The 15,297-nt window shown below is 45.7% G+C and overlaps 1 protein-coding gene across 1 annotated transcript in view; it reads right to left on the bottom strand.

The window, feature by feature from the left end:
• The window catches only part of MYO1D (myosin ID), a 422,174-nt gene that overhangs the window by 77,087 nt on the left and 329,790 nt on the right, over positions 1 to 15,297 (bottom strand). Inside the window, exon 21 of the mRNA XM_069237971.1 lies at positions 9,317 to 9,471. Within this exon, the coding sequence (XP_069094072.1) occupies positions 9,317 to 9,471 (155 nt within the window). The remainder of the gene's footprint in view (positions 1 to 9,316; positions 9,472 to 15,297) is intronic.

The raw sequence follows: 15,297 nt of genomic DNA, 5'->3' as shown, positions 1-15,297 counted from the left end.
CAAGCACAAAAATGAAAGAGGCAGCATATCACAGGTAGTACACACCCTGGGATGTGGCAACTTTCAGTGACTAGGAACATGAGTATCAATATTAAGACTGCGACTGCATAAAAGGGAAGACCACACCCCCTTCCCCTCGTGTCCCACAACTTCAACAGTTACCATATTGCAGTTTGAGAAGAACAGACATCTGAAGAACCCAAAGCAACTCTATGTAAAGGCATCTAGAAAATTACACAGTACAAACCAAGGGTGAGTCCAAGCCATACACTGTCACAGAGACCCAGGCTGCTAATCCTCTGGAGTACCAGCCCTGGAATGAAAATCCGGGGGGCTGCTCCCAGCAGGACTCACGGGAGATACTACTTTACCATTAAGATCCACCTTCAGCTCTGCAGGGTACAGAATAGAATAATCAATACTCTGCTTCTGCAGAAGGCACTGAACCTCAGTGAGCTTTCAGCTGGCCTCCTGCAAACCTATGGTAGAATCTGGGGCTATGGAAATAGTCGCTTCCTGATAGCGGAGCAGGCCTTTTTTTCGGGCCAGTCAGAGACCAGTGTCACAAACCTGATAAATAAGGAGCATGGCAATAATGGGCCTCAGGGGAGCACCAGGTGGGGGGAACGGATCAAGAGAGCTGTGCACCAGCTCCACAATGAACGTTGTGGAGAAAATCTGTCAATCAAACAATGACATGAGTAAGGTCTCCACTTATGCTGCCAATTGGACAGTATCAGTTGATTCAGTGGTACCCACAGGCCAAATATTATTGTGTCTAGGATGCATCTTTAGGTCATCATTCTCTTTACTATGGCCACAACCTGCTTCTAGGATTGACCACAAAATTGCCTTACACTACTGCTCAGTCATATTTAAGACCCAATATTTTCCGTTCAGCACCATCAATGTGCACCGTCTATCTAGGTACTCAGTGACCAGGTCTAGGTGGGCAGTCATGGAATCAATCTTGCCACCTATGGAGTGCAAGCCGGTACGAAGATCCATAAGGCTAGATGTTGTGGAATCTGCGGGTTCATCATGTGACCCATTCCGTGGTTGAGCAGCACTACAGGCCACAAAATCAGTCCATTGCGGTTTCTTCTTAGTGTCAAAAGGGTGCTTCTCCTGCAGTGGTTCAAACTCGCCCATAGCTGAGGCCGGGCAAAATGGAAAGCCGTCCCGACATAGAAACAATGCAAGGGTGTCCAGCTGCACAATGCAGGGAAAGACGTGGGATGAGCTACTCTCAGGGTCGAATACAGGCAGTAGGATACCACATACTTCAACAGGCCTCAAAGCACAAACGGCCAAGCCAAGAGCCCAAGGCACACCCTATTTGATGGTGAGCAGAGTCAATTATCGAGGTGGAGTGCTACCTAAAGGGCCAATCAACTGCAGAGGCACTGCTGCACAATGAGTACAGTCGGATGTACATGCATGGAGCTCACCACAGGCTAGGAGGACCAATGCGAAGAAGCAGTCCAAACACAGGGCAGACTCCCAGCTCACAATCCCATGGGAGGGGGGCCCTGGCCTGCACCGACACTCTGTCAGGAACGTTACAGCGCCTCCACGCAGAAAGCCACTTCTCCCCCCTCCAAGGAGGGATGCCACTATGAGGCCCACAAGCCTTTCCCAACACAGACTCTGGGTTGCATCTCCACCTGCTCAGCTAGCCCACCCCAGTCCAGGAGAACGGTAGCAGCTGCTGGGAATAGGGAGACTGCTGATGGACACACCGCAATCCTGCCTGTCACACGAGCAGACAAGAAGAGCTGCCTCAGGCTCACCTGCAACTGCTGTTGATGCGGGGCTTCCGATGCTTTAGCTCCTAACCGGACCACGACTGACAAGACCGCAACCCGCTATGCCAAAACTCCACAGAGGTGGTGGTGCGTACCTCTTTCCCCGAGATCCTCAGGACTCAGCAGCACTCCACTCGGTTGCCCAATATGTATGGAAGGGGCGGTCATATCCACGCTATGCCGCCATCTTGGTCAGCTGCACGGCCACACACACGAGATTTATCAACTTTTCATGCAATGCAGCAACAAAAACTTGTTTGTATGCTTTGTTGCATGAATGATAGATCAGAACAGCAACATATCTACTAAGAAATTGCAAATGGTGCAAATTCTCTGGACTTAGGTCTCCTGACTGGAGGATCTGAATATCTTGAGTGTGTAACTGACTGTTTAACTATAAGCATTAATAAAAAAGTAAATATATGAAAAAAGTTAATGCTCAAATGAATTGCTGTTCTGTTTCCTGTGCTGCAGATCATCTTCATACACCAGAATTTGAACCCCAAGCTTTTAAGCAAAGGGTAACCTAAGCGTTGGGAAGGTTCTCATTCAGCAACGTGCAATAAACTGGGTGGAGAAACCTATATTTGATACAGTTCCATTTGCACCATAATTTACCACTGCACTTAGCGCTACTAATTAGGTCAACAAGCAGAACCGATTTTCTGCCAGGTTATTGTAGGCGATGTATGCACCGATTTACCACCAATGTATAGGTCATAATAAATGAAAGTGTAAAACCTTGGTGATCCCACTGTTTAAAATGGATGCAAAGATTTGTTTGTGTCAGTTATTGCACACTTTATAATGCCAAATGTAAATGAAGCCCTAATTCTAAGTTACTTCCCCTTAGCGAGGGGAAAGGACACCCAGACCAGGCCTCGACTACTGCAGGCTTCCCGCCCAGTCAGCAGGTCGGTTAATGTAAGTTGATTTCCTGTTTACCAGTGAACCAACCGGGTCACTCGATGGCTTGCCAGTAAAAGTTTGTGGGAAGATGAGTCATCTCACTCACCCCAAAAATACAGCAGACTTCCCTTCTCTCCAACTTGTGAGAAGCAACACTCAGACCAATACTCTGCACCGTTCTTTGCTAAAATATGTGCCTCGCAGTTACGTTTATCTGCGCAGCGCCCTGAAATCATTGAGGCCTGGTCTGCAGAAGAAGCTGGTTATCAACTTTACTCCTGCTGTTTGTTGCTCCAGTTCAACATGACGGGCATTTCGGCAGCGATAGCAACTCATTGTACAAGTCAATACCAGGACTGGCTGGCACGGTGCCCAGTGGTGGCATGATGAGCACCTATCTCGAACTACAGGTTTGGTGGCCTGACGTCAGTCAGAAGAGAGTCCCGAGTCAGACGAGGGCAGAGATTTCACACCCTAGAAATCGGAGGTGTCACTCGGGAGCACGGGAGTGGCACCTTCAGAAACTTCCTGGCATGTCCTGAAGTACACTGTGTGCCAGGCAAGTTAAGGAGACTCCAGCACTTGAAAAGGGTGTTGTCCAAGATCTGAGCCTCCACAATTACTGTGCATGGCTAGATGGTAGTCATCTCTAACAAATTCTGCAGCTGGACTGCCACCTCGCTCCTAAACGGCATACGGGCACCAAGTTATGTTTCATAAGAGGCACAGTTACCAAGTAAAACTCACGTTAGGCAAAAGGCCACTAAGCGAACATAAATAACATCTTCCACACAGCAGACAATGCTGCACGGTCAAGTCCACCACTTCAATGTCATGAAGTGATACAGCACAACAAGGCAATGCACACTACCCATCAACTAGCAACGCCTTACAAGAATGGCCATTCCACCACCCTGATACAGCCCCTCATTTTGTTTACTAAAAGCCCTCTTCTCGTCCAACTGTGGACTAGTAACTCTTTGGGACCAACACATACAGGAAGGTGCTGGCAGGTCGGACTCTGGTGACATCATGTAGGTGTACATGAACGAGAACCTTAAGGTCACCCCATTCTTCACTCTCTACATTTGTACCTATGCTTCCACCTGCGGTTTGGAGCCAGGAAATCTTAACTATACACAATTGTGTTAGAAGAGAGAGTAACAACATGGGCTGCATGACTGACTCTTTATTCAACGTAGTCCTTGATTCAGAGGTGTTTACACCGGTCACCTCGCTTGTTAATTGGAAAATCAGCACTATTATACACCTGGTGCTAGTGCCATCTAGATATTCGGTTGAGGGAATACAAGAATCGCTCACACTGGGAGCATCACTCTTATCTCTAATTGCTATCTGGAGGACCACGACAAGGATCCATTACACTTAATGCATTGTTAGACAAAGCAATGCTTGACCCCCAACGACTCCTAAGAGCCCCAGTGTAAACAGTAACAATGCAGCAGGAAGAGGCAAGCTAGTCTGTGGGCTAGCTCTGGGACTAACGTTTCCTCAATTTCCCAAGCAATTACTAGTGCTAACCTCAGGGTCGGTTTTTAAAGTCTTCAAGCAGCACGTTCCAACTTTTTGTTTTTTTAGAGGTCTCTTTTAGACCATTCACTGCTTGTGAATGTGCACTTCACTGCTGTTTCCCGTGGACTTCCAAGATCTTGGAAGAGGCTGCATTATCCCATTTACAACACGTTTGGTATTCTTACGTTAACGTGAAATCACTGCAAGATGCGCATTAGACCAAGGAGTGGGACTGAAAGCTCACTCTTTGCTGTGTGAAATCACAAAACCAATGCCCCCAACGATGTATATTCTCTTTCTCTAACCATTCTTATCATGGGTGGGCGATAAATTCCACTCAACCAGCGGAGTTGGAGGAGTTTTGGCCACTCTGCGTTACGCATGTAATGTGGAGTTCCGGCCAAATTCTACTGACCTCAACTTAGCGGAGTTTTTTCTCATGCGCAGAACACCCAGCAAGATTTTCTCAATGCGGACAGTCACGACTGTGAGCAATGAGAACACTGCAGCGTACGTAGAAAATCTGCTCGACCTGCAGCACAACCAACTCGACCAGCAGCGCCCTGTAGCCTGCCACGTGGTGCCATTCATGCTGATTTTCAAGTGACGAACAAGCTCCCACTGCTAAAAGATCAACAAGGGGAGCATGGCATGCGAATTTCTGCCCAATCGTGGAACTCTGCAGAATCTCACTGAATTTTCATGTAACTCAATGGAATTATGCAGAGTGAAACTCTGAGTTCAGTCCACCCCTAATTCTTATCAACTTTGGTCTCTTAGCTGCCTTTAACAATGTCCCTAACCACAGATGCTATACCGGTCCACTGGTGCCACAAACCTCACATTCAAGCTGTTGAGACTGTTCCTCAACAACTGAGAAAAGCAGGTTGTGGTTTTTGTGGTTATCAGAGCTAGTGCATGTCACGAATGCAGTGTCTCATAATCCCACCTCTTCCCCATCCTAGTTCTCATTTACATCGTTTTTTCCTGTCCGCAGTCAAAACAGCATCATCCTCTAAACCCAAGTGGATGATACTGCAACATACTTGAAACTAAACAATGGCTCCCAAGGGATGTTTGCTTATCTCTCGAACCCCCACAGGAATGGATGGGTGGTAGCAGCCAGAAGGTACTGACAGGCCCTTTCCACATGTTTAGTGACCTCACTCACCTCCCCAGTTAGAGCCTTCACCAAGAGAACCTACTAGAGATTACACCACTCAGTAGAACTTTCCTCTAAAGCACCCACAAACCTCATGCTGCTGGAAGTAGGTAAGATGGTCAATGTGCTGGACTACGCCAACTCCTCTGCTGAGATACCAGAACCTCAACCACAGTGCCAAACTCCAGACCCAGCAACCAGCTTGCAATAAAGGAGACCACTTTGGCCAATATCTAAGCAGGATCCACATCCTCTTAGTATGAGCAAGAATATGATTTAAGATCCCGTGCCTGACCTACAGCTGCACTACAGGCACAGCCTCACTCTACCTTCTCAGCTAGGTGTTACTTCTATCACCAGGGAACCCGTGACTGCTATAACCTTCTGCATGTAGGCGCACACACCTACAGTCAGAGAGGAAACTACGATTCCCTGTGCACACCCAATGATTTCAGAATGCCCTACCTTTCACATCGGATTAACCATACCTTGCTCTCTTTGAGGAGGGGCCCTAAAACCATCCTAGCTAAAGTCTACTGTGAACAGCAGCTCACAAATTCAGCAATTCATAAGCTCGAAATTTCAAAGGTTCGAAAACTTGAGTACCATTACATTGGGTAATAATAACACCTATCTTTTACAGTGCTTAGAGGTGCGGTATGAAGTGCTGCTTAAAAGAAGGTGATATTATTAGGTCACAAATATCAATGGAAAGACCGTTGACCGAAAGCAGACAATCTACAAGGGCAATGACTTGCGAATAATAAGTATGCAGGGCCTGCATGCCATCTCAGGCAGCATGACAACCAGGAAGGAATTAGTGCCGCTTCTCAGGAAGATCTTTCCATAAATGTTCTTAATGGCATTTTTCCTGCTGGAGGTCAGAGAATGCGTGGTTCGGCTAGCAAGGAGCAGACACAAGTGGCAGCACATCCATCAAACCCGCATGGGCGGTATGTACGAGTAGGAGGGTCTTAAACACAGCAGCGGCTCCTCCGCAATGGCAGAGGAGCGTTGTCTCCCCTGCCAGCAGCTGCAAACCTTCAACAATAAAACGATAATAAACTATGTTCATTTTGGTTTTATTGTTAAAGGGCTGTGGCCATTGGGCATGACAGGGACGGAGGGGGTGCGGAGGGCACAGCACTCCTCTCAGTGCGCATGTGTGTTTGGCCAGCCATCTCGGGCCAGTCAAACCCACATGCTCACTGAGCTCTCTCCAACCCGGCACTGTGTTGCCGGGTTGGAGGCAGTAGGCAGAGGTTCCAAGTCTGCCTCGGAGCGCCAAGCCAGGGCACTCCAGCCAATCCTAACGCTGCTCTCATGCTGCTAGCAGCATGAAAGCAGTGTTAGGATTGGCTGTAGGGCAGGTTGGGAGCCTGTGCCTGCAAGTGGCACGGTGGCTCGGATAAAGGTAAGTTAAAAAAAAAATATGTAATGTAATTTTGCCCCATTTGTTTTGTGTGTGTTCCCCTCCCTGCCACGCGCAACCCCGCCCCTTTATCCTACAGCAAGCCGTGACTGCTTAAACACATGAACCTGTGCAGGGTCGGACAGGGAAAGAAAATAGGCCCGTGCACTGTATTAAAATTAGCCAACATTTGCAAATCAGGGGAGTTTTAAACTTGAAAAACACAAGCTGTATGGTTGCTTTGCAAGGTTTGGGACACTGCATGCGTTTGGGCTTTGTGGTAATATCAGGGAAATCAACAATAAAACTGGCCCACCAGACCATAAAAGTGGCCGACAAACGGTCAAAAAGCTAGTCCACACACTGATCTGGCAGACCAGTCATTTGGGCACTGCCAGACTGATCAGAGGGGAACCACAAATAAGCCTGTTTTAATGTCCTAGAGTTTGTAATAGGTGAGATTTACAAACGCAGTAGAGATTTACTTCGCGAGCGGTATTATAGAGATGCTCCTAATGGCATTACATGTGATCCAACAAAATCTGATTGCAGCTGATACTGATAGCAAGCGCTTGTGGATGCCAAAAAGAACTGGTTTGATACGATCAGACCGTTTAAAGTCATGGGCAAGATAAGTGTCAGTGTGAAAAATCACAGTGTGTAGCCAGGTAGGGATTTAGGTTAGCTTGACAGCACACCGTTCTTCCCATCAACATCGAGCACGTCGGTGGATTGTAGGTGAACCAACAAGCATTCTGAACACGTTCAGATATAGTAAGTCGCAAGGAGAAAGCGCAGTGTAAATAGATAGAAATGAAACAAATTAAATTTAATCCCATCATCCTACCTAACCAGGGGCCAGATGTAGGAAAAAAGCAATTTGCGACTTGCAAATTGCGAGTCCCTGCGACTCGCAATTTGAAAGTCGCAAATTGCTATGCAGTACGGTGTCTCAGACACCGACTGCAACTCGCAATGGGGTCGCAATGACCCACCTCATGAATATTCATGAGGTGGGTCGCAAATTGCGGCCCCATTGCGAGTATAGGCACTCGCTAACATGGAGGCCTGCTGACGTCAGCAGACCTCCATGCTAGCGACCTGCTTTTAAATAAAGCAGTTTTTTTTTTTTTTAAGTGTAGCCCGTTTTCCCTAAGGGAAAACGAGCTGCACTTAAAAAAAAAAACGAAACCTTTAGTTTCGGTTTTTCAGGGCAGGGAGTGGTCCCTTGGACCACTCCCTGCCCTGAAAAAATATTTTGGGCTCCAGTCACAAACTGGAAGGGGTCCCATGGGGACCCCTTCCAATTTGCGATTGGGTTACCATCCACTTGAAGTGGATGGTAACTGCGATGCCATTTGCGACCGCATATGCGGTCGCAAATGGTATTGCATCCCAATGCGACTCGCAAATAGGAAGGGAACACCCCTTCCTATTTGCGAGTCTGAAATGCATTTTGCGAGTCGGTAACGACTCGCAAAATGCATTTCTGCATTGGGATACGCGTTTTGCGACTCGCAAACGGCAAATTTTGCCGTTTGCGAGTCGCAAAACGTTTGCTACATCTGGCCCTTGGTCTTGTGTAGTTTGAGTATTCAGAATGATCACTTTACCAATATGGTAACACATTCCAGCATTACGCTTCTTTAGCACCAGGTTAACTCTGCGCCCAAAACAGCATAAACAATGCAGAAATCTTTTTCTCAGCCCTCCCCCCACCATCCCTCCAACTTTTATTTACGAAACCAATACATCTAGGTTTAATACAGCTTGCAATTGCAGTAATATTAGTACAGCATCAGGGTACTGTCCTGGATTTAAGAAGATCCTTGAATTATGGGTCCTAGTGGTACATATACAAGACAGTAACAGTCTTGCATACGCTTCTCACAGCCACTGAAACATGAACTGTCGCTCTACAATCTCAAAAGAGAGGCTCATCTTTAGCAATACAGAAGATACTTCAGGACCTTTCTCTTCCAAGGCCTTTAGTGGCTTACAGTCCTGGTATGGGCTCTCTCTCATGCTGAGTACCTCCAGCCTCGGCGCACGACTGCTTTTCTCTTCTAAGCCAAGTGCCAGAGGCTCTGTTCTGGATTTGCTTGAACTATACACATCAATAGTTAGATCAATACCGCTTTACAATAGTGAGAAACAGATTGCTGTCTTTTGTGGCAGGCCGAAAGTGCTAATCACAGACAGTAGCTGACAATGCGTAAAGAAACCTCTTCAAATTGCACCAACTCACATGCCCACACACGTCCATAACCCCCATGGACCTACAAAGGTAATGAAAACTCCTCTGTCTCCCACATGCAACTCTGGGTTTCAGTGTAGAATAAAATTATACGACCGAATCAGGAATAGATGAGGCATAAAGGAATAATGTTGACTGAGATGTGCTCAAAATAACATTCAACATACTGTTAAGTGCCACATATCCCGGCACGTTAGTGGAAACCCTCCAATCAGACCTGAGCAAAGGACACTGACCTCTTGAAGTGATTCACCAGGACCCCCACGATCTCCCCGATTCGGTTATCAAGCGTCGGCTGCTGGCAGCACAAGCAGACGATGAGGTCCTTGTTGTCTTTGGTGTGGAAGACCACTAGCTGGTCTTTTCCAGTGGAGACACTTAGGCCAGAAACCTGCAGAAAGAAAAAGAAAGCCCCAAATGCCATAGTGAGAAGCTTCAAGGCAGAAGGCCACTTCGCATTGATCACAGAACAATGAAGACCTAGAACCTGCTGTTAACCTTTCTGTTATTCACCTTCCACATTTTGCACAAGTTAGTTCCCTCCAGCCTCCCTGAACTTAATTCAACTTTCTGATCTGCTTCTCAACCCACACCAACCTGTTTGCTTCTCGGCTCTTACACATGCACAAATGGGCAAACACGTGTGTTTATGTCCTATTCCCTAGCTGCCCCCCTACCAAAGGTTTCGCTAGAGCAAAATGGCCTACATTTGTCTTCAGAAGGCTCAGAGTTTTGGCAGAGGGAGGGAAGAGATTATGTATGAACTCATCTTGTCTCAAGTGAAAAATGTGATTTGTTCATAATTTAACACCAGTGATGACTAAATCGCCCATCCACAGTGAGGAAAGTAATCAAATGAAGAAATGTATTTAACCTATATGGTACATACCTGAAGTGTTAGAACAGCACAGGGTACATCATTGGGGGAGGTAACTAGTTAAGACTGTGTATATAGTAAATTTTGATGGTGAGTTTTCTTCAAGGTCAGTCCTGGACGCTGGAGGCGTTAACGGGTGGGGATCCTTATTGATGACGGACAAGTAATTCCTTAAATAGAAAGGTTTCCAGCTCCTTTATGGATCACGGGAGAGACCGAGCAAGTGCCGCCTGTGACAGGCTATTTCAGATCCAAACATTTTGCGGCAATGAGGAGATAGTAACATCTGTGTTGGTTTGCAATTCAAGGCTGTACCCAACGTATCAAGGACTTTACCACTGAAACTTGTATGATGTAGAAACAGACTTTCTATTTGTGTGACAATGCAATTACCAGTGGTTTGATTTTTTATTTGTATTTATTGACACTATTACAGAACAGTCTTCCATTAGTATTACCTAGCATCTCACTTTGGTAGTCCAGGGAGTGGCTTTCAATATACTCCCATGGCGGATCGAAGTCTGGGTCAGTAAAGTTTATATATCAGTGCTAAGAGCCCCGTAACCCAAGTATGTGTTCCAGCAGTAAATAAACAGTCGTGCTTTCCTTCAACTGTAACTCAAGCAGCGGCCTCTGGGATGCACTGGGGAAGGTGGTTGCAGCTCTATGGGTGACAAAGATGAAGGCAAGTACTTGCCTCCTGTGTAGAGTTTGTGATACTGCAGCTTCCAGATGGGTGCCAGCGATGTCGTTGCGTCTTGTGGCAGAAAAGTGGCGAGAAGGTGTGCTGCCTGTGTGTGGCATCTCAGAGAAAGAGATTCAGGGGAACCTTCACTTGGGGGAAATCCTGATTACAGAGTGACATCATCTTGAATACTGAATTCTAGCCTTCATCCCAATCAACGATGAAGTCTGCTCGTATTATTGGCCTTTCCAAATTATCACTGCAGTTCTTTTCTTCCAAGTAAAAGATGTTGCTTCCCACAAATAAGTGCAACAAATAGGTATCCATGAGTCACAATGTTTCAGGTTTCTTTTAGCCAGCGAATCGTCACTCTTCTGTTTTTTTTTTTTAACGACCTTGTGATTTTTGCCCCATTTGTCTTAATTCATCTCAAGATCCTGGATTTTCCTTGGAATGGTCTTGCTTATCTTGTAGTCCTATCGTGTAATTAGTTTCTGCCTCCTTCCCATTCTTCAATCCATACCAAGTTTGAGGTTTTTTGTGTTTTTTTTGTCCCACTGACTCTTTCCTCCAACTTTCTGTGATTACTTTTTGGAGACACTTCTCATTTTGTGTAATTTGAGATCATCAACTGGGAAAGTGGCCACTGAAAAGTGCTGTCCTTCCCTCCAGTTCAAGGAAAAAAAAAGCGCCCATTGTGTCCTGTCTTGGACTGTTGGTTTTCATGAATTGTGAGTTTTTTTTGTTGGGTAAGCTCGGAGGGCTGTACCAGAAGTAAGCCTGTTCTAATGTACTTTCCTTAATTGTTATGAGTAGCCATTTCCTGGCACACGTGTATGGGTGGTAAGTAGCATGTGGCAGCATGTGGTGTTGGATGCCTTAGCAGCCAGTCAATTGCATATTCGGGCCGTGTTCTGTGTATGTTCAGATTTATGCATTAATGTGTGCTGTGTGCGGTACGTCTTGGTGGGCAGTACTACTGCATGTTGTTTCTTAGTAGGTTCTGTGCACAGCAACATTGAACTACTGATTGCATCTATCCCGCATACTCTGTGCTCTGTTGAGTGCGTTGTTTATAGTTGTGTATACGGTTATGAGACTGTTGATGATCAACTACATGGAATATCGGAGTATGCCATAATGGTACGCAGAGTGCTATTGAACGTCTGAGCTGTTACTTGGAAGGAAGCGCTGTGGTGAACGAAGCAATATCCAATTATATAGTGTGTCTGAACTGTGCTGGATGCATGAGCGCAGCTGCGCCTTATCTCTTGTTGAATGGCTGGAGTAGATGTTATTTCTTCTGCTCACATCAGATCTGCTGGATCTAGGGTTGTTTTAGGGAAGCGGGACTTTAAAACATGCATAACTGCAAACCACCAACTTGGAGGGAAAGGGGTTTCGAGCATCGTTTGTGTTAAAACAAAAGAGCATAATCACAGAAGGCCTGGTTATCCACGTAGTAAGATGCCCACGGCAGGGATGAGGCAACTTAATAAAATTATGAAAAAGAGGTCAAAATATTAGTTGGAAATCAGAGCTGGTGACGTATGCAGGAGCTGAATATCTGGTTATGAGTCAAACCCCAGCTAGACTAGTACAAAGCACACGTGAGGGAGTGACACAAAGCACTTATGTACCCTCTGCTTCCCTTCACTAAGGGGTCCTGTTTGTGTTCTCGAGTCTGATTCTCAGATGCCCCCACCTTGGAGGCAGGGCCCTTCAGGGTTGTCACACCGCAGCTGTGGACCCAGCTGCCTGTTTCTCTCCACCTGGCAATAAACCATTGTAAGTTCCATATTGCTTTTAGCCTCACTTAATCCTTGCAGGGTTTTGAAGGTTTTATTAATCAGACTGGGGCTGTTGCTCTTTTTGTTTTTAGTCCTAGGTGCAAGATGCTTTTGGGAATTGTTAAACTGACAAGTAATCCATTCATTCTTGGCAGATTGCTGCCACGACAGAATAAGGCTGATACATCCTGCCCCACTCTACCCTCTTGTCCTCATTCCTCCATTTTTAACTCCCTAATTTAAAAACTTTTTTTTTTTTTAAGTTTTCATTTATTTCCAGATAATTTCTTCGTAACGATCAGAAGTCAACGTTCCAAGGTTTATATTTCCAAGCATTTTATTATTTAAGTACAGTCAATGCAGTGGTGATAAACTAGTCTTGTATTTATATGTCAGTGTTCTGCAGTAAATAACGTTGACATCACTCCCATTGTGAGGGAGATGACATTATGCTTGTCTGGGTGCCTGCAGAGTTGAACTCTCTCCACCCAGGAGGTGGATGCGTGTGGAGTGGCTAGCAGCGCAGGGAAGGATGGCACATTTCCGGCTCACAGTTCCGCCATTCGCTCCCAGGAGGAAGCTGGTCCTTGATGCAATCTCAGTTCTCTCTTGCTTGACGCATGTGGTTTCTACCTGGCCACAAGCACCCTCTCGCTACACAGGTCAACCTGTTATTTACTTAGGATGTGCTTGATTTTGCCACTGCCAGTGTCCTCCGTGTTATTAGAACATCAGAAGTGATTTGTAAACGAGCTGGGAATAGCAAGACTGGAACGTACTGGGAAGCCTACTTCCTGCATTTCCATTTCCCCCTAAAGCATATTTCACGCTCTAGGTGCAATACGAGGATAAATGGGATAAGGTAGACTAATATCCAGACACAGCATAAAAACTACCATGAAGGAGAGCCCAGAAGGGAAGGAGTTGAATATTTTTGTTATATACTTTTGGAGGAGATATATGGTGTAATGAGTGTGTAACATCAGTACAGGGGGGGTCTGATGACTATCGGATGACGAGGCCTAGCCTTTGGTATCAAACACCGAAGCCTTCAGAGTGTGTCTACCATTGTCGTGGTAGTCTGGGAGCATGTGCTAATGTCTGCCATGAAACCAGTTTTCCATTATAAGATCTATCCCAGCTGTCCTTCCAACTACAAGTGTCACCAATGAGCAGTGCAACCAGTGGGACAAAGAAAAAATAACAATGAAGTAAGGTTGCTACCCACAGGGTTCACTCCTTGAAACAAACTTTACGCACATTCTTAATTCAGGACCTGGACCTCCCTGTGGCCAAGTCTTAACATACACAACTGAGAGAAGGCCCAGCCGAGACCATCTTCTCATCACCAGGTACCTGCCAGCTCCCGCTGGGACACATTTACCTTCATGCAAACCTTAACGAATTATGGTAATTTTTTCACAGCACTAGCAAGCACTACCTCTGCCTGGCAATGTCCTCCGCCTGCCCAGATCCATGCACCCGCTGAACTCTCCACAATGAAACTTCAGTTTTCAGCCATATTGTCAGCTGTCCACAGACATTAATCTCATACTAGCTACTAACCAGACAGCTGGCTACCCTTTGGGGCTATAATGCCTAATCCAGCCTCTACTAGTGTTCCCTGTTAAAATATTATATCTTATACAACTTTATTTGGCTGAGCCTTGAGATCTTTTTACACTATATGTATATGCAGCTGCTATGTGTCACCATCACCTTTGCATGGTAAGAGTCGTGAGCTCGGCAAGGCTACAAAACGCTGAGCTGGGGCAGCAAGGGAGGCTTGTGCCATGGTGTGAGGTATGAGGGTGGTACCTTAAATAAAGAATATGAATTCTCCACCCACCTCTCTCCTCTGCCCCCTTATAGCGTCCAAGGCCATGAACATCCAGGGCAGTTGCATTATAACGTCCACATTGGGCTGACTTTTAGTAGCGTTATTCAAAGAACCCAAAATTGGCTAAACATGACATGCACCAAGCTTATGTCCCGGGTCCAGTAGAAGCAAGCTGGGCATGGTGGTGGCAAGGTGGTCCTGCTTGCCCAAACAACCCTCAATGTCCAAATGCACTGGACGTTGCCACATAAATGTGGTCACTTTTAGCTGCCATTATCTTACCCAAACTGCCTGGGGAGAGGCATTAGTGGCCATAATGGATCCACTGATATTGGGCCAGAGAATGATAGCGGATATGAAAAGAGCTGATCTTAGCTCTTCCCTTTGTCCATCCAGGCCCTCAGTGACCCAATGGAACAGGAACCGCTCACCAAACGCCTTTGATGTGTCTTTCACATACTATTTGATCACCTGATAATTACAACATTGTTAATAGAACACGTTACATATTAAATCTGCTTCCTGAATTGACCTCAGTGTGGTTAAAAAAACAAAAAAAACAAAGGGACCAGAAATTACTGAACAAAGGACGTTTTGTCGAATTGAAAATAACAAATTTAGAGTCATGGATCATTTGAGCTGAAAATTGTTTCGCATGTGTCTGAGGTTTGCACTTTTTATCTCTGAGCAGTGTAATAAACATACAGGTCTGACAAATCGTTAACTACAGAAACAATGTGTGGTGTATGTACAGACATGTCTATATCACATACCCAAAAATATAACAGATTTCCATAAATTCATTACATGTGCAATGAATAATTTAAATTAAAGATGAGGGTGGTACGTGTGTGTTTTCTTAATAATCTTTTACCTACACGCCCTTCATGTAAAAGATATATATGGAGCGGATCGTGAGGATTCCGAGTCACATGGGGGAGGTTATCAAATATTAAAGATTCCGTTGGAAATAGCTGCAGGGTAGCAAAGGATAAATGAAGACCAGCGAGCGATAGGAAAGGCAC

The sequence above is a fragment of the Pleurodeles waltl genome, chromosome 6 (assembly GCF_031143425.1).
Source record: "Pleurodeles waltl isolate 20211129_DDA chromosome 6, aPleWal1.hap1.20221129, whole genome shotgun sequence".
Taxonomy (NCBI): domain Eukaryota; kingdom Metazoa; phylum Chordata; class Amphibia; order Caudata; family Salamandridae; genus Pleurodeles; species Pleurodeles waltl.
Note: the sequence above shows the minus strand (reverse complement) of the source record. Positions and strands in the feature narration are given on the sequence as shown.